Here is a 27,282-nt window from a genome sequence, read left to right as displayed (position 1 = left end):
AATAGACCATAATCTTTATTTATTTGATTCCTCATTATCTACCAAAGATTAAAGTGTTATCTAGGGACCGATTTTGTTAAATTAAAAACTATAAAGCTGTATTCCAATATAATCTTGTGATGGCTGTAAAAATCTTGATAATAATCGCTAATCAAACTGCTCTTGTTGTGATTTTCAGAAATACCCACATGTTTTACCGCTTCGTCTAGTTCAAATATAAGTATGTACGTTGTACAACCTATTCTAACATTTTTGTAAGCACTAACATTGGTCTACTTGTCAATGTCATTGAAATCGTACCAAGGAAAGTCCAACTCATGCTGGTATAGTAGAAAACCGTAGTTTAGTGCGTAGTAGGCTGGCAACCGCATTTACAATTTCTACCTCACAGTAATTTTATAGCGTTTCGCGTAGTCCGTCGTCAATAATTTGCTAATATTCGGGCGTGTTCACCGATTACGATCAAATAACTGAAACCTAGTGACCGCTTAGCGCCGCGGTGTTTAGTTTACTCGCACTCGGTCGCGTTACAGTGAGACGTGTTCGTGCCACCACACCCTCGGCTCGGAGCGAGCGCGGTGTCGGTGATAGTTGCTTGCCGGAGTGTTATGTGGTCGGGCTAGCCGCAGTGTCGTGCAGTGTGCGTGCGGGGTGCATTGATGGGCTGCAGGGGTTGGCGCAGCGCGGCGGAGCGGCCGCTGCGGCGAGACCTCGTTTGCCGGAAGGACGCCTCAACTCGCCACACTGGAACTAATGGAATTAGAGAACATCGTCGCCAACACAGTCTATTTGAAGGCCAGAGAAGGTACGGTCGACTCTTATCGAGCTCCTGATTGTCCCGGTAGGCGAAGCGCTTGTAAATTTAAAAAAAATAGCCGCGCGCTCGGAATTATTCATGACTACACGATTCTGTATTCAAATCAGTTAGCCTGGTGCTCGTCAAGTGGAAAATAGAGTTGTCTCTAGAAACGTCGTCTCACTTGGTACCTAGTCTACATTTGAGAGCAATTTGAATGTACTGAGATATCAATTGCATAGGTTAACACTATGTAACCCGTGGTGTTGATAAAATAAACAAGGACCACATTACGTATATTCTTTAATATCTGAAGTTCAATCATATTTAGCAGTTGTTGAAATTTTGTAAAAGACAAGATAAGGTTTGTGTGCGTCTTCTGTCTGGTTTTCATAATAGAAGAGATTTCCATAACACATGTATAACCAACATTATGTACAAATTGTATGTAAGATTGTTATTTACAACAAGAACAGCATCAAACAAACATGTATTTCTCGACACTGATCCAATCACCTGTGATAGGGTAACTGCTCTAGTGAACTAAATAAGGACAAGTCTATCACGAGCATGAATGCACTAACTGTAAACACAATTCAGATCCTTACTTCCTTTTGGCCGTGTGTGTGGTGAAGTATCGTTTTACAACTCAATGAGTTGTGGTTAGCAGTACAGGACCCAGATAGTATACAAATATTGCCTGACTGTTTGTAAACCTTACTGCAATGAAATAAGGTGTACTATTGGATAGCAAAGTGCTGTGCTGTTAGAACATGCATGTAATGTGGGTATGCTTATAGTAGAATAGTTTTATTGGATCATTAATTGGTTTATTGAGTGACAGGCACTTTTTTTCCCTATAATGGCTTTTACTCCTCGCTAAATTTAGCAAGGTGGATTCTGCCAATGTCGAGGTGTAGACTTTTGACTTGCGCAACGAGAATGTTTGGTTAAGTTACAGAAACTTTATGCTTTAGGGAGCAATCTATCAATATTGTATTGTTTGGTTTTATTCCTATTTTCTTACGTTAATTTAACCAAGTTCCACAGGGACTTTTTGTCAGATACTGTGTTGTTAAGGCTACAGATCAATGATTAAAACATCATCAACAACTATATGCAACACAAATTGGCAAAGTTTGTTCTTTTCAAAACTCAAATCACCACTATCAAAGACTATGAATACTATGATATTGCCCTAGACATGGCAAATTTATAATTGTGGGTGGTGAGAGGTCATAAACTGGAGATTTCTATAGATTTATGTTGTGGATACTGGATGGTTAATTTCTTACAGATATGTTGACCTCTGATATACACAATGTTTTAGTCACTAAAATTTAGTGGACCTATTACTTAAAGAATGTACCTGGTAGAGCTAATTTACAACAAATAAATGATCAGATATACTTGGTCAACCAAATCTCGTCAGTAAAAAAAGGCGCGAAATTCAAATTTTGTATAGGACGATATCCCTTCGCGCCTACATTTTTCAAATGTGCCGCCTTCTTCTACTGACAAGATTTGGTTGACCATCTATATTTGTCTTGTATCTCTTTTATAGTAGTTAAGTAGTAAACTGTAGTAAAATCAACATTAAATGTTTACAGTAAGGTTCAAAAGTGTAAACATAACTTTGACATCAGAAATTAAATGTAACTTAACATTAGGAAAAGGTCCAAGTACAAGTACAAAAGCAAATAATTTTCCTAAATGTAGACAGATGACAGACAACGGAATTTTTGCAGATATTATTAAATTATGATCAAACTTAATTTTATCTCCAAAACACAATGTTCAATGAACCTTAATAAATGGAATATTTAGGCCAACTGGCTACTAATGTAAATGTGTGTAAAAGTTAATGGCAGTCTGGTACCTATAGTGATAGCTTATCATGGACTAATGAATGTTTGTGGCCAGTTCTTGCAGCTGGAGTTGGCAATGTTAATCTAAAGCGTGTTTGGTATTTACCACTAGCTTTTTTTAAGGAAAAAAGCGGCCAAGTGCGAGTCGGACTCGCCCATGAAGGGTTCCGTATTTAGGCGATTTAAGACGTATAAAAAAAAAACTACTTACTAGATCTCGTTCAAACCAATTTTCGGTGGAAGTTTACATGGTAATGTACATCATATATTTTTTTTAGTTTTATCATTCTCTTATTTTAGAAGTTACAGGGGGGGGGACACACATTTTACCACTTTGGAAGTGTCTCTCGCGCAAACTATTCAGTTTAGAAAAAAATGATATTAGAAACCTCAATATCATTTTTGAAGACCTATCCATAGATACCCCACACGTATAGGTTTGATGAAAAAAAATTTTTTGAGTTTCAGTTCGAAGTATGGGGAACCCCAAAAATTTATTGTTTTTTTCTATTTTTGTGTGAAAATTTTAATGCGGTTCACAGAATACATCTACTTACCAAGTTTCAACAGTATAGTTCTTATAGTTACGGAGAAAAGTGGCTGTGACATACGGACGGACAGACAGACGGACAGACGGACAGACGGACAGACAGACAGACATGACGAATCTATAAGGGTTCCGTTTTTTGCCATTTGGCTACGGAACCCTAAAAATGCCAGGAAATCTGCATGTGAAAGTCAATCACTGCATTGCAAGAGGCCTATTGGTGCATTGCTTTGTGTTGCTTAAGAAATGCTACTTTAGATTTTTTTGACAATGCCAGGAAAGTGAGTTTTGGTCATGAAATATAATTTGTCCAAATAAGGCTTCTAATGCTCGGTATACATATTGATAAGAGTTATGTTGACATTTCCTTTTGTCAATCCCTCGTTTTTGCCCATAAAATAAAATGGTCCTTGCATCTTAATAGTTTTGAAATGTGCACATTATCTAATTTAAAAAGACATTTAGTATAGTGCAATAAAAGATTTCATTTTATTTTAGGAGCTGCACGTTCCTCACACAAGCGCAAACAATGCGAACAGTCACTCGCATAAATCGCGCAATACCAACCGAATAAAGCCGCATTTACATGAATTCGCCGTAAAACTGAATAGTGTACACTTGTCTTGCAGAGAACAGAGTAGTTTTATCTTGGGGCGCGATGCCAACTACCCGCAATCTTATGTTGGCTACCTACCAGTATAAGGGCTTGCGTAATTTACTTTTTACGAATTTTTGATTACTCGCATTATTAGGCGGTTGTACTACTTTAGTATGCTACTACTAATATACTACTTTAGTGTGCAGGATTAAGGGCCCACTCGGTAGCTCGGTGGCGGTTATGCACAACTCGTGCCTTGAAACCCTCGCAATTCTCAAGGTTCCACTTCCACTATCTCTTTGTACGAAAAACTTCATTAGTGATGGTACTGATGGTGCATGGAGACATTGGAGACTTTGTGAAGAATACCGTATTGTGCAGTAATAAATATGAAATACAGTTAAGTATATTAAGTTGTGCAGTTAGTATGTAAATGTTTGCCAATAGTTCCAGGGTCGGTTCTCGGGGGTTGTGCCTTTATTGCCCGCATCCTGCCCCATCGGGTTTATTTTTATCGCGGTGACACTAGTCGCGAACCGATCACAATATGCACATAGCGAGGCGAGTAGAGGGGCCTGTTTGCTAATCACAACAGTTAGGACCGGTTACCCAAACCATAGAGAAAAAAATACATAGAGTGCTCACTCCATACATCTGTTTTAGTACCAAAAAGACTTAGCATCTAGCATCGAGTAGCGGAACTATCAGTACTGCTACTTGACAATAGATGTAGCACCGACCGGAAAGTCTTATGCTGTTGAGATAAGACTTTCCGGTCGGTGCTACATCTATTGTCAAGTAGCAGTACTGATAGTTCCGCTACTCGATGCTAGATGTAGACACTGAAATGAATAGTCTGAACTGATGTATGGAGTGAGCACTCTTGTCTTACTATATTTCTCTATGCCCAAACCGTCTTGTTTGTCAACATCATCGTCTTTGACCGCCAAAGACCAGCCGACGCGCGCGGCTACAGACCAATATTGCCTTCAGACGCATAGTGCCAGAAACGCTAATTGCTCGACTTGGCGGCTTTGACCAGATTACCTTATACGCGGATGACCAGATGTGCATTTCGTAAATTACCAGATACGCATATGACCAGATTCTGTTCCGCAAATTACCAGATACGGATATAATAATATAATTAGCCTTCGTGCATTCCGACAAGGTTTACGATAGGCGTCGCATTCAAAGGGATAAAATTTGTTTGTATGAAAAGTTTGGTAGTTCTGTATTGTATAAGTGCCGTGGCCATACATATAAAAATGCATGAAAGGGATTTATTTTAAGATAAGTAAAATTGAGACATAGTAGGTATGCGGTATCATAACACCAGTTGTGTTCGAGCGAGATTATGCGGAGATATTCGTTATCCATCGACATGTGACTGGCTCGCTTATCTAAAGTGCTTTGTTACGTAACTTGGGGTTCGGGCGGCAGGGTTCCGGGACAGTTAATCTCCACTCCTTACATTCATAAATCATAATTAATAAAGCTCATCGGCTTAAACTGAGCTCTTTTGGTTATACATATGGTGACTCGAAAATACGGCGACAAATTTTATTACTGCGACATGAGACATTAAAATGCAAACGTTTGACATAATCATTCGGGTGTGGACGAAAAACCTAATTTTCCAGATACGTTGAATCTAACGTTGAGTTCAGCTTCGCGCATGTCACACCCAGGAATTACCACTAGGTAGGTAGGTAGAGGTAGGTTATGCTGATCGCTTACTATTACACTGACCCAACCCTTGTTTGTCACATCCTGGTATATAAACAATCTGTCTTTACGTAAGTACATATATATCTAAAAGCTTCCGAAGGAACCCCGATAGTTAGATAAGAGTAACCGTAACGAGACTAGCGTCACCGAGATATCGGGTTAGCCACTTAAACTTGCAGTAGCTAATGCTTTTAAACAAAGCTAATTTTTTTCAATTACATTGGTTCGTTTCGTCTAAGTTGGTCTGAGGCAGGGTCTCTCGAACTTATTACCTCGCTTAGCACTAATCAATTTTCTAGATCAGCGGTCGGCAACCTTTTAGCAGCCAAGGGCCACATAGTAGTTAACGAAGTTGACGCGCCCCGCACTTTGTTAATATTTATGTCTTTATCAGACATTGTCTTTGTCAATATGACATACAAAATAGCCAGGGAGGCTCGCGGGCCGCAAGTGACAGGTTCACGGGCCGCATGCGGCCCGCGGGCCGCGGGTTGCCGACCGCTGTTCTAGATGACTACGACTACGACCCATGACGAAGGAAAAACATCACTTTGTATAATCTTCTTTATAAACTCTATCTGGGGCCCGTTACTCAAAAGCTTGAAACTTGTAATAAAAGCGGATGTCACTTTTTGACATCTTTTGTTAGGACCCGGGCACACTTAGCGTCTTTCGAGCGTCGGCGTCTGATGAACGGGCCCCTGGTTACTTATAGTTGCGTGTCGCGGATGATTTTAACGGTAAATTCATAAGAGCTGGCGCGACTACTAATTCATAAGAGCTGTCGTGTACTAAACTCTCAACATTTTCATAGAAAATCTGCGCCAATTTTTGTGTATCGACTTAAAAGTTCATTTATACTATACATAGACAAACGGTTTCCTTAAAACTAAAACCACCCAACTGTGGTCCAAGTGAACGTTCAGGTGGAACTTTCATTTGAAACTCGTAGTGCTAAGCCATCATATTTTTATATTAAAGTAGAAGAAAAAACTCGGACAAAACCTAAAACAACATTGGTATTGATACTCAATTACGAATTAAACTTGTGGACCATAGTTGTAGTGCTGGATTATAGTTTGGTGGTTTAACGGTATCTAGTTTAGGCCTACTTTCCACAACATCTGACATGCATTTCTCTAATTTAAATCAAAACTCCGTACCATACAAGGAGTCCAATGAATAGAAATCAGTAGGTGATCGATAAGCCGACCGGAAACGAAGATAATTATATAAGTACAATAATATCGGTGCTATCCGGCTCCGGATGCTGCCCCCACTACTTGATTAGGATTACAAATCCCTTCAAACAATTACGCATATAACATAAATTAAATATTCATTCTAATGCAGACTATTAGTGTGATTTTAAGGTCTGCTAAGGTTTTGTTATTAATAGGATACGATTGTTCGCAGTTTGATTGATGCGCGCGAAATGCACTGCGAGTCATGGCAAGCTCGTATCATAACAACAGTATCATTCCCGCCCTTTAAACCTTAAAAAAAGTGCGTATTCCCATCTTATATTCCGGCACGCACTTGCAACTTCTCTGGTGGTGCAGTGCAGGTGTCCACGGGCGATTATAATTGCTTACCATCTGGCGATTCGTCTGCTCGTTTGTCTCGTACCTATATCATTAAAGAATGTGAAATTAGAATAATGCTCGTACTCTAATTTCACAATTTCGCTACCACATCGAATGTAAAACAGTATAGGTACCCTACTAGTCCCTAACACTAGTGGTAAGCACCACGTACACCACACGCTACCCCAACCAACGCCGCCTACCACTGAAACAGCTCTGCTTCTGGATTAGGGCTTGCAAATATTCGAAATTTTCAGATATTCGAATATTCGACTTTTTCTGACGACGTATTCGAATATTCGAATAATTATTCGAATATTATAAAAAATAAGAAAAGGAACGAGAAATCGGTTTATTATCGTTTTATTTAAAAGCTTTTTTCACATATTACTAAAACTAAGGATATTTGGCAGAAATCCACTTAGTTGACTAGATTTTATCATCCTACTATTTATAAGATGCCCACATTTATAAAAACAAGTAAAACGCCAAAATTAGACGTATTTAATATTTCTAGATAAAACTTATTATAAATGCGTCGTTGCGTGTAATAATATAACTTTAACCATCCAAACACCTAGGTATGTAAGATATTTTTTTTAGTAGGTAATTATTTTCCGATTTAAATTAACTTGTAATCACTCAGAGGCCTGTAAAAAGGCCTTTAATTTCATTGTATTTTGAATCTTTATTGACTTTATTTGTTTTGGCAAGTTATTATTCCTAATGGTCGGCTAATTATATAATATTGGAATATTTAAGGGAAAAAGTTAGTTGAGTACTGGGTGGATTATTCGTCAGCTAAAGGTGCATGGTTAGATTACCAAGTTGGGCAGGTTTGGTATGATTAAATTTGAGAATTGCGATAAGTGGCAAGGTTTAGACTTCAAAAATTCGCTTAACGTACGCTTGTACTGAATAAACAGAATGACCCTTTAACTTAAAACTTACGCACCGTAAAAATAACATACTTTTTTATTTCGTTTTCTTTTAAATTGAGTTAGGTTTCACTGTATTCACGAAGTCTATCGAGAGGAATACAGTAAAAATATTATTTCCTTCGTATTTGGGTACCTACCGTTCCTCATTCACTGTAAATACCCGTAAAACACACAGAAACTGTAACTACAGCGGATGACATAGATTTTTAAATAGTAATAAAAAATATTCGAATATTCGAAACCTGAGCGGCCGAATATTCGAATATCAAAACAGGTCGAATATTCGACAAATTCGAATATTCGAATATTCGAATTGCAAGCCCTATTCTGGATACGTCATCAATACGTTACCGTCATGTTTATACGTCAGTGACCACTAATCGAGCGGCCGCCGACCCCGCTCCTATTCCAAAATAAAACCAGTATATACTCCGACCCCTAGATCCCTAACAAGTATAGAAAATGAGGGCTCAAAGTATACTAGGCATAAATGACTTTGATCGGGAATGGACGAGGCCATAACATTTTTATAGCGCGGTTTCGTCTCGTAAAAGCGAGCGTTCGAACAACCGTATTCTATTTTAAGTGCAATTACTATTTCGCGTATCTGATGCTTATTTTAGAACTCCCATAAAATTGTTTATCAAGATTACTTTATTATCTTTCCGCAATCGTAATGGGAATGGAATAAAAGATCTATCGAATAAGTAGGCATGTATATATAAAAAAGCCAATAAATATTATTCCTCGCATTCCATTCGCATTCTGATCTTTTCTTCCACTCCGCCACGTTTTGCTATGTTACGTTACGAGCGTTGGTAACTAAGGCTGGTTTATTTAAATTTATTTGTGACGATCACAATATAGATTATTCTAAATTGACATTAATATAATTTGTATTGTAATCATATGTTGTGAAATAAATAAATCTCATCTAACATTGGGTTTGTATGTCGAACAACTATACGAACATTTATTATGTAAACATTAGAGTTGTGTGCACGTTTTGGTCGTTTTGTCTACTATTTGCTACTCACGACCTTTATGTTCGTGATTTTCGTGAATCGTGAGTGGAAAGAACTACGAATGGCGTACCCGGCCCAAATGTGACTGGGGATTCATTTACTTTAATTAAAATAATATAGATTTACATACTATGAATGAGAGCGTTGATAACGTCCTATAGAGGGAACTGTGACTTTCAATCCGGAGGTCGCGGGTTCTAATCTAAACCTATGACTTTTTCGGATTTTGTGTACGAAACACGAAACAGCATTGGATATTTTACCAATCGCGTGTCGGTGAAGAAAAACATCATAACGAAAATGGACTCATCCCAATAAGAGCTACTTAGTTTCACCTCTGGGTCAAAAGGTCAAATGAGTCGTTTCGTAAAAATGTATAACTGCGTTAATTGTTGGGATTATTAGGGCCGATACGGACGGACTGCAATTTGTACGGGAACTGCACGCCGACGGACTGTGACCAGACAGCAACTTGTATGGGAACGACGATTGCAGTTGGCGTGTAGTCTTTTTGGTTGCCAAAGCATACCTCGGGTTTCTATAATATATGTACAAGCTGGAAAACGCTAAGACGAGGAGGAATCATAGGTCTACCGCAAAAATCGATGTTTATTTATCTGATTCTCTGTCACTCTTACTTATTCGAGCGATTAGGGCTTGCAATTCGATTATTCGAATATTCGACCTATTTTAATATTCGAATATTCGGCCGCTCAGGTTTCGAATATTCGAATATTTTTTATTACTTTAAAAAATCTATTACATCCGCTGTAGTTACAGTTTCTGAGTGTTTTTCGAGTATTTACAGTGAATGAGGAACGGTAGGTACCCAAATGCAAAGGAAATAATATTTTTACTGTATTCCTCTCGATAGACTTCGTGAATACAGTGAAACCTAACTCAATTTGAAAGAAAACGAAATCAACAAGTACGGTGTGGCGCGTTTAAGTTAAAGGGTCATTCTGTTTATTCAGTACTAGCGTACGTTAAGCGAATTTTTGAAGTGTAAACCTTGCCACTTATCGCAATTCGCAAATTTGATCATACCAAACCTGCCCAACTAGGTTATCTAACCATGCACCATGCACCTTTAGCTGACGAATAATCCACCCAGTAGTCAACTAACATTTCCCCTTAAATATTCCAATATTATACATAGTTAGCCGACAAAACAAATAAAGTCAATAAAGATTCAAAATACAATCATATTAAAGGCCTATTTACAGGCTTCTGAGCGACTACAAGTTAATTTAAATCGGAAAACAATTAAATACTAAAAAAATCTCTTACATACCTACCTAGGTGTTTGGATGGTTAATAGTTATTTGTACAACAAGTGATCAAAGTTTGATATTTCTTCGAGTGCTTATTTTGAGTCCCGTGCAAGCGAAAGATTCTATAATAGATTCACGAGCGTAGCGAGTGAATCTAATTTAGAATCTTGAGCGTAGTAAGGGACTCAAAAGCGCACGAGATGTAAATAACTTTGATCTCGTGTAGTACACAACATTTTTCACCTCAGCACAGTGAGAACATACCTATTAGACAACTTGAAAAATGTAATCCTTGTTCATCACTTAACTCACCTGCACTCATGTTTTCTTAAGATATACAAACAATTAAGTTTAATTACCGCAATGGAACACAAAAACAAAACGTAATAATAAATTCCATTAAAATAATATAGAAATAACAAACATTAACTGACACTTCAAACTTTTTTTTGTAAAAAAAATCTTTGTAAGATACGGTCCGAATTGCGGATACGTACTATTTGTCAACTATGGTAGAAATTCTTAAAAGTAAAATAATTAATTTTGCGTGATGATCTGTGTATTTTTTGAGTTCGTTATTTTAATTGTACAATAAAATACCTAAAATATAGTATTTTATCAGTTTTTATCAAATCTTAAACTTTATTTTTATTTATTAATTATTAAGAATTCATACTCGTACGTGGTTTGGAACGATGCGGTCTGAAGTTTTTCGGGGGTCTATTATAAACCGTGAATATACTGTTGAATGTCGTTTTAACTTTTTTTGTCTGTTTCTTTTTGCTAACAGTGTGAAAGGGACAGAGATAATAGAACCCAAGTATTTCGAAGTTTTATTAGACCCCGCATGTTGAAATGACATTTGACTATAAAGGTCACTTGAATGTCATTTTGTCTCACTCAGTGAGCAAAATCGCATTTTGCTCACTGTTTTTAAGAATCAAAGTACCCTTGTTCGAGCTGCTGAGGTGAAAAGTATATTATTTCACGCAACGACGCATTTATAATAATAAGAGTGTTATCTAGAAATATTGAATACTTCTAATTTTTGCGTTTTACTTGTTTTTATAAATGTGGGCATTTCATAGTAGGATGATAAAATCTAGTCAATTAAGTGGAATTCTGCAAAATGACATTATTTTTAGCAATATGTGAAAAAAGCTTTTGAGTAAAACGATAATAAACCGATTTCCCGTTCTTTTTCTTATTTTTTATAATATTCGAATAATTATTCGAATATGTCGTCAGAAATAAGTCGAGTATTCGAATACCTGAAAGTTTCGAATATTTGCAATCCCTACGAGCGATAGAGAGGCAGATATCGAAATTGCGATTTTTCTTTTTTCGCGGTATGCCGTGCTGCCCTCAGGAGTGGAATGAACGTATGTAGTTTCGCCTGTGACCCGCTCAAGGTGAACAGTCGATGTGAGAGGATGCGCGGGCGCATGGCGCAACACCGTCACAGGCGAAGGGACCGTGGATTGGCTATGGGTACCAATACCACCGTCAGAACTGTTAGCTTTTATATTTACTAGCTTTTGCCCACGACATTGTCTATTACGTGGTATGATGATGATATTGATGATTGACGAAACTATCCTATGTCCTCCCCCGAGCCTCAAACTATTTCTATCTATACTGTACTGTGCGGTTTAAGAGGAATTTCCTCCCGCGGACGCTCCGGCTGTGGAATGAGCTCCCTTCCGAGGTTTTCCCGAGGGTCTACAGTATGGGGCTCTTCAAAAAAGGAGTGTACAGGTTTTTGAAAGGTCGGCAACGCGCATGTAACACCTCTGGAGTTGCAGGCGGTCATAGGCTACGGTGACTGCTCACCATCAGGCGGCCCGTATGCTTGTTTGCCACCGATGTGGTATTAAAAAAAAGTATACCAAATGTTATCTAAATCGGTTCAGCGGTTTAAGCGTGAAGAGGTATACGGAGTTGCTTACGGAGTAATGAAACTTTTTTTTTTTGCGTTACTCTATATTTGTCCATGCTGGACATAAACAGAGTGAGTGATTGAGTGTATAATAGGAGAATAATAGAACAATCTTACACTAATCGACTTAGAATTCCACATTAAGCTTAATAAAGTAAAGCTTGTTTTGTGAGTTTTGTATGCCCTGAAACCTGAAACAAATATCTGTGCTTATTTGCACAAATAACTGCTCTTGTCGGAATTTGAATACGGCTGCACCAATTTCACAATTTGCGTGAGTAATATTTATTTAATGTTTTCGGTTTTTACTTAGGTAATATTTATATGTATAGTGTTTGTCCACGGTCGTATTGACTTATCTGAAAAACTGTTTACTAAGCTTGTAAAAATCTAAACCCAATTCCAGAATTCACAGCCACTTTGTACTCTTGTACCAATGTCGTTCTTACAAACTGTGTACGTGCCAAGCGGATTCAAAAGAGAGCGAATCTAGTTTACCCCTGAGACCTATACAATATCGTATTCTAAGCGCATTACTCTTGAGCGAAACCCGCGATTACCATCACAAAACCCTCCTTCACAATATAACTTGTGCTGAATTCAACGCTTGCCTAACATTAGCCGCAAGTGCCAGAATAATGGTGAGCCCCTGAGAAGCATGTGTGCAAACTGAGTGGACGCTCCATAGGTAGTGTTGTGAATTTAAGCTTCGAGGTGTAAACTACAAGACTCGAGTCGCGACTTCTGAGTCTAGAAGCCTCGAACCTTAAAGCCTCGACCATATAAGCCTCAACTTAATAAGTTTGCGTTGCTGCTTACGAGCACAGAAATCTCGAGTCTTTAGGCCTCAAGCTTTAAAGCCTCCTAAGCTTTGAAGGTTTAAGTCTATAAGGTTTGTAGCATTTAAGTCTTAAAAGCTTTTAACAAATTAGATTAGATTAATCTATGCCATATTTGATAGTTATACAGGGTGCCCGTGAGGAACCTGAGAGATTTTAACAGCATAATCCTGAGGTCCCCCCCCTAGGCATGATCATATCTTTATACTGGTTTGTGTTCGGCTAAGGATCGGTAAGGGTTGGGAACGTCCAGGCTAGAAAAAGCCGGAGCCCATTGCGGAATACCTACCAAATTGAAGGGCCTCTCTGACTATACAACGCTGCTAAGATAGTCTCGTCACAGCGAAGACGCGCACAGAAGGTCTGAGACTACTAGAAATAGCAGACAATACTTTGTTGAGTTGAATCCATAATAATAGAATTACCTGCCAAATTGAAATCCTTTCTCTGAATAATCGAATATACAACGTTCCTAAGACCGTCTCGTAACAGCGGACTCGCTCACAGAAGACGCGCACAGAAGGTCCGGAACAACAAGAAATAGCAGAAATCGAAAGTCCAATACGGAATATCTACCAAATTGAGGGCCCTTTCTCTGAATATACAAGGATCCTAAGTTAGTCTCGTAACAGCGGACTCGCTCACAGAACGTCCCAAAGTTTTATTCCGTATCCGAAACATTAAAGGTTGATTATCTTTGAGCTGTATAATATAATATAACATTTCTGAAACAGGCAAAATCTGATGAAACATTTCATAGAAGAAAACTAGAAAGGAAAACTGCAATCAAACATGACGCTGGTAAATGTTGACAAACCTGATAGGGCTGATAGTAGCAAAATAATGGTCAAAATGTTATAAATACTTGACAATATGTCGGGGACGTTGGGGTGAAGTGGTTTTAATACTCAAGTCCATAGCAGCAACATACTTGCCATCATAATTAAAACAAAAACGCATCTTTACAATACGAATTACGGTTCAAAATCGAATGACTAGAAAGGATGTTAAATGGTTTAAGGGTTAATCTCTTGCCCAACCACTTACGGTAAAAGCCAATTTCAGGTAGTACCTTTGTCCTTTTTAATCTTGGAGGATATAATCAAACGGAGACGCCATGTCTGTAATTTTCTGTACAAAACAGTCTGCCGATTTTTGCGGGGGAGGGGAACGTCAAATGTATGCGTAACGTAAAAATAGCCATGTCAGATAAACGTCAGTCCATACATTGTGTTTGACCGTTGGCCGCCTATTTTCGACAGAGGGGAAAGCCCGTTAATGGCTACTCCGTTTAGTTGTATCCTCCAAGTTTTTAATCTTCAATTATTTTATCATGGCTGACTATTATTTTATTAAGTTTGATAGGATAGATAGGTAAGACTTTAATGCGAGCCGTGCAAGAAGAGGTATCCTTACAAACAATTTGCCCCGCTAATGGCGTATCGTATGTACGAGTATGTCGCGACATACGACATGTCGTTAGTTCATTGTTCATCCATCACCCACGATCGTGGGGAGTGCAAAACTGCGCTCCTCTACAATTCCTCCAAACTCGTGTATGTAAATAGAAGCCCTACAACACACGAATTGATGATGATGTAAATGGCCCTGCAGACCGGCTGTGCCTGAGCCACTGGCGACCTTTCAACGCGCTCACATATTTGCAGAACGGTTGAGCTGGAGTTAACTACCACATTTTGCTGGAATTACGCAGTTTGCTGCTAGAGAGGCGTAAATTGTCGTTTACGGCGCAAGTCCCTTTTTGCCTGCTTTTATAGGATGTTAACCGAACCTGAATTCTAAGTGCTTTTTTGTCTTCATATATCCGTGGCCTGTTTCAAGAAAGCTGGTAAGTAAAGTAATAACTATAAGAAAAAGCCTCTTTCTAATAAAAGTAGTTATATCGAAATTTCGTAACCTTAATTTCAACTAGGTAAGGTCTACCAATGGGCGACTAACTGTAAAACATAACGAGGCTCTTAAAAGCTATCTGTGTAACTATTAGAGGTCAAATATTTTTGAACTCGGTATAAAAACCTTTATTCGCGTACCTATTATTTTCCTGATTCCGTCGGCGCTAAGAGAGGCCACAATGTGTTTACTCGACGACTTTTGTCTGTTTACACTCTCTTTCAATTTCAAGCCTCTCCGACCGACTGCTAAAGCTGACAAAACGTACGAGTGTTACGGTTGGGTTTTCGATTTAGGTATGCGCATTAAATCTTGCATTTCCTAGATTACCTAGAACAACCTGTGACCAATACAACAGGCAACTTGAGATAACTTCTACTTACGACCACTTACCTACATTTGTCTATGTTGGTTTGGCTTGAGTAATCACTAGCCGAATAGGAAAGCGACCGCGCATAATATGTCCGTCAATAACAAATGAAACACGACTTTAATCCCCGCCTACACCACGTTACATCTGCGACCAGTATTGTTAATTGTATGATACTGGTGGTGTTACTAGACGATTTTGGTCGCAGTTTCAATATTTTGGTAGAAATAAGTCAATGTTTTTTTTAAATAATTATTATGTATTTATGCAATGCTTTGCGTTATTTTAAATCAGAGGGACCTTATGCCGTTGCTGACGTACCCTTATTTTAGCCACCGTGGCATAAGACATCTTTTAATTATAATCCAAAGACACCGATCTACAAGTTCCCTCGTTGAAAGGCAAATGAAGACGCTCGCAGAATGATTTGCGAGTAATTATCGAGTCGGCGGTTCCTTTGCGGATTATACGGTTGCTATTCAATGTTAATAATCACTAGAACATTAATAAAACGCTATTTACTTACTGAAGACAGCTGGTTAGTGAGAATCGGCGCACTAGTTTTTACAAAAGCGACTCCCAACCGACGACCTTCCAAACTTCTAACTCAGGAAACTTATTAGGCGTGGCACTATTTTTTCTTAGACACACAATTACACTCCATTATACAATCATCTTCTATTGGTAGTTTGATGGGTATGTTTTGGTAGCTATATAAGTTGCCAGAGTCGCGAGTGAGAATCTCCCACGGTAAATGATTATTGCTATTAAAAATTACCCGATTCACTGTTTCACAGTGTAGGAAATCATTGTTTTCAACGGAATGACTGTCTAACTTCCTTCCTGCAAAACCCGGTTGATCCTAATCAAATAAGGACCCAATAATCCCTAACGCGGTTACAGGACTGAACACTGAGAACAGTTCCCTAATATACTGCTGTTGCTCTTAAACTACGTTTTGTTTGAGTGAGGGTACCTAAAGACAAATTTGTCGGTTGTAAAGACGCTATTACTTGGCTTTTATCGCTTGGTTTAGGCTTTAGGGTGATTTAATATGGTTTGGCGGAAAAAGGTCTATGTACTTGGTCAAGATGGAAGGCGTTTAATACAAGGATATTGCCGGAATGACACGCATGTCATGGTAGAGTAGGACCACATTATATTTTCACGCCAAGTGCTACAAGTCTACACACTTACACACTTTTTATAGTTTTAGATAGGGTTTGCAATCTGGATCCGATATATAATAAATTATCCGGATCTGGATGGTCCATTGAGAGCTGCTAGAGAGTGCGCTATGGCACTGCCACGTAAACATATTAGGCACCCACATAGAAAGAAACCGGTTTTTATTGTTGTAAACCGGTTAATCTGACAAAAACTCTACGGAAATGTGCCCCTGTTTTAAAATAACGGTTTTTCAAGATGGTTAAATGTTGAACTGACGAGCGTTTTTACATGAGGTTAACATTTGAAAAAAATCAAAATGACGGGCGTTTTTCCGAGCCTTGGATTATATTTTTGTATCGACATGATTAAATATTATTTTATTATAGACCCGCTGCTGTGCTGTAGGTATGTAGCAGTGTTTAGGCATGGTTTGTGTATTAGTGTTCTACATAGGTATGTATGTTGAAGTGTTTAACGCGCTGTTTGTTTGTTTGTCGGCAGGTGGCTCCGATAGCAACAAGGGCAAGAGCAAGAAGTGGCGCAAGATCCTCCAGTTCCCTCACATATCACAATGCTTAGATATAAAAACAAAAATAGGTAAGAGCCCCACCCTTAATACCTACCTACTTGAATTGCATATTTACACTACATTTATTAACATTACTGTGTTTTTGTGGATTTTTGGGTGATATTTGCAGAGAGAGAAGCGCTGGTGGCCTAGCGGTAAGAGCGTGCGACTTGCAATCCGGAGGTCGCGGGTTCGAACCCCGGCTCGTACCAATGAGTTTTTCGGAACTTATGTACGAAATATCATTTGATATTTACCAGTCGCTTTTCGGTGAAGGAAAACATCGTGAGGAAACCGGACTAATCCCAATACGGGCCTAGTTTTACCCTCTGGGTTGAAAGGTCAGATGGCAGTCGCTTTCGTAAAAACTAGTGCCCACGCCAATTACTGGGATTAGTTGCCAAGCGGACCCCAGGCTCCCACGAGCCGTGGCAAAATGCCGGGACAACGCGAGGAAGATGATGATTTGCAGAGAGAGACCCCGCTCCCTCGCGTGATAGTTGGTGTTATTCGGCTTGTGTTGTGCTCCTTGACAACGTTTTGTATGGAGCACTATAGTTCGTTTTTTTAGCATTAGGAATAAGGTAAACAATCTTGATGTGTCTTTTAATTCAAAAACACATTTAAAAAAAAAATTTACGGGAAATATGTAACAATTATGAATCTAATCTAATACGATCATTTATATTCTTCTGCTTTCATAAGTAATAGTTTTTGATTTTTAAAAAGCGTTTTTCAATTAAAAGACATGTCAAGATCGCTTACCTTCTTGCAAGTTCTTTCTAATGCTAAAAAACGAACTATAATAACAATTGACACGTGTCAAAATAAACTTAAACCTTAATTTCTTAGATTTTTATCTTTATCTTCGGTCGGCGAGATTCCATACTATTTATTATTTAGATAAATTGGCATGTATGTAGTTTGGATTTTATGGTTCAGGACTTTACTGTCACTTTAGGTAATAGGTATTGCATAATATGTATATTATTATACTGACGTAATTCGCAATGTTTTTATTTCCGTTTTATCATTTAGCATGAACAATGTGGAAATAAATGACATAATAGACAATTCTACACTCGTCGGTTTCCTTATTTATTTTTTATGGCCGGTGCAGAGTTAGCTTTGACGGGCTCTAGTTAAATCACGCACGCGATTAGGATTAGACCTCCGAAGTGCGCGCGCGCAGGAAATCACTGCTTATTGCCCCCGCACAAACACACCACTGGGTATGTAGGGCTGCCCTAATAATAGTGTACCTACTATACTCTTCTGTTATAGTCTGTTTTAATCAAATACAGTAATACTGTTAGGCTGCCTGTCTATATACGAGGCGGAGCAATACCATTGGTTCTCTTCTGCGCTCCGCTGGATTACAACCAATGCTTTTGGTTGATTCTCCTCTTATCTTTTTTCATCCCCGCCTCAGTGGAAAGGCAACCTGACCATTCTCATAATTTCAGCTTTTTATCGCTCACTGCTGAAGATAGTCCTCTCTCTAAATAAGCCACATGTCCCAGCCTTGAGCCAAACTCATCCAGAAGTGACTCACAGTCACCGCCGCCTATGGACACCTGCGACACTACACCAGAGGGGTGCAGGTGCCATTGGTTGCATGAGATGTTAAAAGCAACCATGTCACGTTTTATTTTATTTGGATTCATGTAGCACGTCCTTGAAGTAAAAATAACATATCGCTGCATTCGCTGCAAAAAGCCAATGCAAGCAATATGATGCGATGGCTCTTCCCGAGTGTCTTTACTTTAACGAACTCAAAGTTCAAAGGTTTTACTTTTACGTGGCACAATAAAAAATGTCGCCGTAAAAATAGCGTAAAAAGTTGTTTATCTCCAACAAAGAGTTTCCCATACATTATCGTGGAACATTTTCCGCACTAAAAGCTCCGGCGTAATTGAATTGACAGCGACTTTTTAATTTTCCTTATCGGCAGCCCTGACTTTATTGCGACGGCGCTAGCTAGGAGCGATACTTAGGATTCATCCATATATTACGTGTAACTTTAGCTAACTTAAGAAAAAGTGTGACAAGGGGGGATATCTGAAATAGCATATAGGTATGTATAGCGGCAAAAAATTCACCGTGCGACGCGTCTAACGTCATCAGCAGAGCATGTCTGCATCCTAATTACCCTGCGCTGCGCGTGAGCATACTTAACTATTTTACATTTTACATATTATTTAAGGCCAAGTAGGCGCACTGGAGTCCCGCGAGGATATGGGACTTAAACAATTCCATTTAAAATCTCAAGAAAAATACAAAAAAAAAACCGGCCAAGTGCGAGTCGGACTCGCGCACGGAGGGTTCCGCACCATCAACAAAAACTAGAGCAAAACAAGCAAAAAAACGGTCACCCATCCAAGTTAGGGTTGCCAACTATTTTTTGGTAGAATATAGTATTTTCCAGAATAAGGCATCAAAAATATAGTACATTTCAAAAAAATATAGTACTTTTAGATGAAATACTAAACATAAGTGTAATATACGTTTAATCGGAAATATAGTATTTTAGCGTACTATATATTTTTCCAAAAGTATATAGTACAGAGAGCCAAAATATAGTACAATACTATATAATAAAGTACGGTTGGCAACCCTAATCCAAGTACTGACCCCGCCCGACGTTGCTTAACTTCGGTCAAAAATCACGTTTGTTGTATGGGAGCCCCACTTAAATCTTTATTTTATTCTGTTTTTAGTATTTGTTGTTATAGCGGCAACAGAAATACATCAACTGTGAAAATTTCAACTGTCTAGCTATCACGGTTCGTGAGATACAGCCTGGTGACAGACGGACGGACGGACGGACAGCGGAGTCTTAGTAATAGGGTCCCGTTTTTACCCTTTGGGTACGGAACCCTAAAAAAGGATTGCTTCTTTTTGTGACAAGAAGATATTATTTAAAATGCTAAATAGACACCTCAATCAAATAGTCTGGGAGTAAAAATCAATATTAAATTCACGCTGATTTTCCATTTTCTTAACTAAAAACTAATGGTGTTATCATAAATTCCTGTCAAATCTAATACAATGTTGATAATCGTTTGTCTCTATTTACTAGTAGTATCATCTTCACACTTGTGTTTGTTACAAAATTCTATACATCCAATAGAAAAAAGAACAGGCGTGAGTAACTAAATACATAAAAATAGGTCTCATCTTAAATTATTACCATAAGGAATTGTGCGCGCCATACGAAGCAGGCATTACTCATTCAAATACAGAAGTTGCGTCTTTTAAAATGATGCGGGTGACGCAAAATTGCGATGTGGTGTGACGTCACACAGCCGCCACTAGCAGTGCCTTGGCTCCTTCATGTAACGGCGTATATATACCTATATAATGTAATGGACCCTATAATGGACGTGGAACCGGTAATGGGACATAAAACCACAAATCCTCTAAAATAAGTATGTAAAAGTAGTTTATAAACACTGGCAATATTTTACCATAAATAAGAGTCATAGAGCTGTTTAAGTTTGACTTTTTATTAATTTCGGTTACTTTTTAAGAAATTGGCGCCAACCCAAAAGTTGTCGTGTCACTGGAAAAAATAACCAGTAAGAATTCTTAACAACTTCGCTAAGAGAGGCGAGTTCATATATTAAATTGTAATTAATTATTACTTGGTGTAAACTAGAATGTGTTTTGTTAATTGCATTTACCATGAGATAAGGTATACAACACATTATGTTGTGACTCTAGAGATGTATAAAAAATAGTGGTATTTTGCCCAATCCCATTATAGGAGCTGTAAAACTGCATACCTCCTATGATGGGATAATTTACATAATGATGCTTGCCATGGCGTAATTTCATGTTTAAACAATACAGAAGTATAATGTAGTTACTCGTACGAACTATGTCAGGAGGTCTCCTCGGACTTCGGATAAATTAATATCGTTTTTACAAAATTATATTGAACTTGCCCTGTTAGTTTGTATACAGGGTGGATTTTCTTTTGGGGTCAGTGAGGGCAGCTACCAGATCCCGTGCTGCGACGAGAAAACGGTCTTAGAAAACCTTCCCTCGATTTCAAATTAATGAAGATTGGCTTTTACAGATTTTGGAAAAACATACAGGGTGCGAGAAAAAGGTAATTTTTGACAAACTTTTTTTTGATGCCAATCGATCCCATTCCTGTTGAGGATCAAAAGCTTGTATGGAACCAAAAACAAATCCGGCTAGAGAAGCCACAAATCGAGGAAAACTTTTCCCATACAATTTGTATGAAAATGAAAACTTTTATTTTTCACATGCTATTTTTGTATGCTAATTGATTCCATTCCTATCTAGTATCAATAGTTTCTTTGGGGTCAACTTACGGTAATGTACTAAAAAGCCACAAATTATTAAAAACTTTTTCCATACATTTACTATGGAGAAAATGTGAAATTTAATTTTGACCCCAAAGAAACTATTGATACTGGATAGGAATGGAATCGATTGACATACAAAAATAGCATGTGAAAAATAAAAGTTTTCATTTTCATACAAATTGTATGGGAAAAGTTTTTCTCGATTTGTGGCTTTTCTAGCCGGAAATTTTTTTTTGGTTCCATACAAGTGATCTTCAATAGGAATGGGATCGATCGGCACAAAAAAAAGTTTGTCAGAAATTACCTTTTCCTCGCACCCTGTATGTTTTTTCCAAAATCTGTAAGAGCCAATCTTCATTAATTTGAAATCGAGGGAAGGTTTTCTCGTAGCAGCACGGGATCTGATAGCTGCCCTCACTGACCCAAAAAGAAAATCCACCCTGTATTAGTTAGTGTGGTTCAAATCTTGGAAATGGCATTTGAGCCACTTTTGGATTTCCGATTGAGTTGAAATTTTGGATACGTATTCAAATCGGATGACAATGCAATCGGGTGACAAAAATGACTAATAACTAGTTTTTTCCAAAAACTTATTCCCTTTCCAATATCTTATACTGATAGGGTATGCCCATTATAGGGGGCCCATTACTGGATCAACGTCCATTACCGGGGTTCCATTACTGGAGCTTTGGTGTCCATGACTGGAGAAAAAAAACATACTTTTAATTTATTAATTATGTGGAAACTAACTGCAGTATCTTTGATACAACACGCCTGAAACATGAAAGAAGGATAGGATATTCATCTTTTAACAAGCTAAGCGGTAGAACTTTTACATGTAACAGGGAAATATCACAAATACTCCAAATTTCCTCTTAAATGTCCCATGACTGGTGCCGTTACTATAGTACAACAACAACAGTCTGTTGATCGGCTGCACGAAACTGTCTGTTAAGGCCCCGTAGATTTGTGTTCTACTCTCACTGAGCGTAAGCGGGAGCGAGATGAATGTGCATGCTGCAGGGGACCGCAGGTATCAGTCACATTAGTTTGATCCATTACTTTTGATTGTACTGTAGGTACACACACACACACACACACACGGACTCCAGCTACTGTAAAACTTTGTTAACCCGTTAATGAGCGGGACTTTGATGGAGTTGCGCAAATACAATAATCTTGCGTAAACCCCGCGTGTTTACTCTTATACCTATAATATAACTGCTGACACGTGCCTTGTATAATTCACACACAATTTGACAGCATGTGTCGAGGTTACGCATGTTTAGGTTTTCATAGTATTCTACAGGATGGTCCAAACATAGACGTCTAAATTTTTTTTTTAGATTCTTCACATCGTGAGCTATCAAAATATACCCCATGTATATTAGCCGATTTTTCATAGTTTTCGAGTAATGAATTTTTGAACTTTTAAATTTGTTAAGAAATTCCGGGATGAACCAATTCTTCTTCTTCTTCTGGTGCCATGCCCAGTCTAATGGGCGTCGGCGGTCAGCATGGCATTCAGCTCTCTGGTCTTTGCCAATCTCTTGAGGGTGGCTGCGTCTTTTGTATGCGTCCAGTCTTTAATGTTATCTATCCATTTATTTCTAGGTCTACCTCTCCCTCTTTTTCCCTCATACTTTCCCTCGATTATTGTCTGCAATAAAGCGTATTTTTCATTTCTATAGATGTGACCCAGATAGGCTGTTTTTCTTTTCTTAATGATGTTGAGTATTTCTGGTTTCTTCCTCATTCTACGTAGTACTTCTTCATTCGTAATGTGATTGGTCCATGAGATTTTTAACATTCTGCGGTAGAGCCACATCTCAAAGGCAGCAAGTCTGTCTGTTGTGTATTTATTCAGCGTCCATGCCTCCATGCCATGAACCAATTAATTTATAAAAAAAATTGTAATACAAAGAAATTAGAGCGAGTAGAAGTTTTACATATGAAACTCGTCTGTTATCGACTGATGACCGCTTCTGCTGTATCGCTTAAAAATAACATCTATTTTTTTATGTTTCTGCTTACTTATTGGCGATATAAATATAAGACTAGTTTTGAATTCCGTATTCAACTGTAAATAGTAATTGCTATAAGACCGGGTATAATTTAAGGTCTGAATTCCGTAGATGTAGGTACGTAAGTACGAGAGACTGTGGCGTTGGGTCGGCATTTTCAGGCGTCGCACGCGATATTGCCTCGCGGAGGCATGCAGGGGTCGGCTCAAGGTCAAGAGCCGAGGGCACGTTACATGCTGCTATGCTAAGGAGATAGATGCGAAAAACCGCGTACCTATAGATTTCACTTCAATTTCTGTCTGCTGACAACATATTGAACAAATGCAATCCACCCCAGAAGTCATTATAAACGTTTTTAACCCCATTTTCGCCCCTGAAAAGAAAACTAATTCGCAGGTCAGAAGCGAATGCGGATTGTGCTAACTCTTGTCCCTGGGAAGGTCCGGTGGCGTAAGATGACGCCAACTCATCCAATATTCACCGGGGCTTGTTTCCGAGCCGCCGAGCTTACGCGGTTGTCACTCTGACTGATGCCGAGCCGCACGCCGCCGCTCCGGCGTGTGAGGTGTGAGCGATATACAGGCCAATTCAAACGTGCACCTTTCATCAAACCGATATTTGAATCATATCAGTTAGCATTCGCGCGGGCGTCTCGCTCACACTCGATCAAACATCGATATGATGTGAGGTGCACGTTCTAATTGGCCTATCTATAGTCTTATGCAGCAATGTTCCGTGTGCGAATCCGGCCGCATTCAATCAGAAGTCTGGAGGCCAAAATGATAATCTGGGCTAGGCCCCCTGAGCATTTCGATTGAATAATTGTTCAAGCTTGGTTATATAATGTAATACAGCAATAATAATAACCCTGCACCGACTTTGAAATGACAAAGTGTGGTTGACACTTTGAAGATTTTGAAGTACCAGTACCACTAACGTCATAATTATGTTTTTTAGGAATATGACATTTATGGTGGCACTTACACACGTTGTCATTGCAAAGTTAGATAAGTCCAACAGTAATTGGAATGTACTCTTGTGCGATCGACTCTCCTGCGCCCAGGAATTGGAATAATTCAGACATGAGACAACCTACTTCATCTCTTCACTCTTCTCGTTCCAACCATAAACTGTTTTTGCTTCAGTATAAGGTTTAGATTAGCAGAATGGCTGGCGATGCCAATTTAAAATCAGCTTTCCTTTCATTAGGCTGAAACAATAAAACCAAATTATTGGTCTAATTCTGTCGCTTTATCTTACTGTCGTTAAATCGCGGTGCTGTATTATAAAACGCTTAGATATGCACTTACACAAATAAAGCCCTAATCGTGATTCGGACCCTGGACCTCTAAGCTTCGTACGCGCGGTCGCTACTCGCTACCCACTAAGCTAAAAGGCCGTTTTAATTGTGTGCAAGTCGTTTCGGTCCCAAGCACAGTACTGTAAGTTCCCGCTGGCGCTGCCCATACACGTTACGTTCTATATATATACTCGTAGGATATAGGGTTCATTTTAGCGCGTCTCGAGATCAGTTGAGTGCGTCAGTAACGGGCAGGATTTGCATGATTTATCTGTGGTGTTACTATGTACAGGGTGTTATTTTATTTTATTTTTTATTTTATTTATTTAAGGTTCACCAACAATTGTTGACATCGATACATTAAAAAAGTACTAGCTATTACATAAAAGGAGTGGTGTCACAATCAGTTACAGGTAAACACCGCATGCAAAACATATATAAGTAAACAACTATAAAAATACTTAAATTTAAACTTATTATCTAATTATTTATTTTTTAACAAATATTTTCTGACAAATGTTATAAATCTATATTGTGGGTCAAAGTGCATATCCGCCTTGTCACAGCAACCATTAGCAATTTTACATAACCTGCATATTGGAGAGTTAGTGCCTGAGACTGATCTTCTAAGCGGGGCGTAAAGAGGGGTGATAGCATTACGGGGGAAACGAGATGGAGCACGAAAATTCAACAATGTCAGTAGTTGTGGACAATCTATTTTGTGGTTCACTAACTTGTACAAAAAAGTTGCATCTAAGAGCGTCCGTCGGTCTTCTAGGGAATCCATCTTGAAATATTGCAGTTTCCGTTGATAGGATATTGATCTTTTAGCCATAACACGTGCCTGAAAAGCTAAGTGACGAGTGAACCTTTTTTGAATACGCTCTAACCGTAGTGAGTGAGTAGCATAATGCGGCCGCCAGACAACGCTGCAATATTCCATAATACTCCTCACCAGACTATTATATAGTAATATTTAGTGTTCCGTGGCAGATTTCCGATTCCAAATTAAAATAATTTATTTATATGATGGCGTAGTGCGAGGGAGGCGGAGGGGTTTTTTTTTAGTTTCGTGAATGTTGAGAACGGGCTGCAGAATGTTGCACCGTCAACGGCGTCAACTAAACTGATTGCAAGCTGGGCATAAAATGTGAGTTTCAAAAAATTAAATCCGCATTCATCTCCTTTTTATTATAAAAATAAATAATATGTTAGTTGGTTTTAATGGTTAAGTTTTTTTAGTGTCCAAAGCCTCAATTAAAATCAGATAAAAAAAAAGTTTTTTTAATCATATTTTGAAATCGGAAATCTTCCCCGGGACACCCTGTATTAACAGCAACTTAACGGCCCATCGATGGACCTTATGCCTTGGTATTAAGGGTTATATTAGGGATGTGTGTAGAACAGTAAGTAACTCCCGTCACGCTCGCGGACTTAATTAAAAATATTAATGAGCCCTCGCGCGCGTAATGTAGTTAAACAAGTATAATGGTCTCCGAGATAGGTGTCAAATGCGGGGTAGGGTAATAGATGACGCTTGCAAGCTAACTCCACGCAGACTTGTTCACATTCTCATAGGATTGCTACATTAGGATTCACGGTGTCATTTCCAAACTCTATCGCTTGCCAAGTCAGTAGCTCAGTGCAACGTTAGTTTGGTCTGACTACCTTTAACCCAGGTAACCCAGCGAGTAATTAATGAACTCGCTATAGGTAATTAATGTCTATAATTACTTGTCGATTTTCCCACTGTTATCACATTGACGTATGAAGTACGTAATGCTTTGCTTTGTTTATAGTGGTTCAACGTTGCCACCCACACCGAGTATCGGCGTGGAAGGAAATAACAAATAGTTTTGAGCAAAATCCCACCAAGAGGAATGTGTACGTGTTATAAATAAATTGACATTATTGACTACTTAGGTAATAGGTAATAATTGACATTAGGTAAAGGTAAAGTACATGTAGTTTTAATATTATTTATTTATTTTCAGCAAAAGCCCGTGTACAGTGAATCTATTTGTAAGTAATGCTGTGCTGTAGGTTACGTTTCTCATATTATTTACTAAATCTAAAAATGTTTGAAGTTTTATAAAGATTTGCTGATTTCACTGCTTTACCTATGGAAACTAGCCTATATATTGACGATGCATTGTGTGAAGATTGGAAGATTTTTTTACCTATTAAAAAGGGTATTCCAATAGGCATAGTTTCGGCGAGTGAATAGCCGGCACCTTGGCAAAGTTCCACGGCTCCCATACCATTCCCTGACTTCGTCGTTTAACTTGCCAACTTGTAACACAAACCCTTCTAAGTGGAACATTTCCTATATTGCTTAGGAACATCGGCATCGTTGGAAATTTGCTCCGTTAATAATTTCTAAATGAGTAATTTTGTCATTTTTGGGTTAAGGGCAAGGGCTTAAGGGCCTCTATCGAACATAGGTATATGTTTG

At 38.5% G+C, this 27,282-nt stretch overlaps 1 protein-coding gene across 1 annotated transcript in view; it reads left to right on the top strand.

Annotated features, from left to right (window-relative positions):
• The first annotated feature begins 342 nt into the window (after positions 1–342).
• LOC134657766 (G protein-coupled receptor kinase 2) overlaps positions 343–27,282 on the top strand; it is a 60,098-nt gene continuing 33,158 nt past the window's right edge. Inside the window, exons 1-2 of the mRNA XM_063513332.1 lie at positions 343–805; positions 17,097–17,192. Coding sequence (XP_063369402.1) covers positions 754–805; positions 17,097–17,192 — 148 coding nt within the window. The 5' untranslated portion in view covers positions 343–753. The remainder of the gene's footprint in view (positions 806–17,096; positions 17,193–27,282) is intronic.

This window comes from Cydia amplana, chromosome 20, assembly GCF_948474715.1.
Source record: "Cydia amplana chromosome 20, ilCydAmpl1.1, whole genome shotgun sequence".
Lineage (NCBI taxonomy): Eukaryota > Metazoa > Arthropoda > Insecta > Lepidoptera > Tortricidae > Cydia > Cydia amplana.
This window is presented reverse-complemented; position numbering and strand designations above follow the sequence as displayed.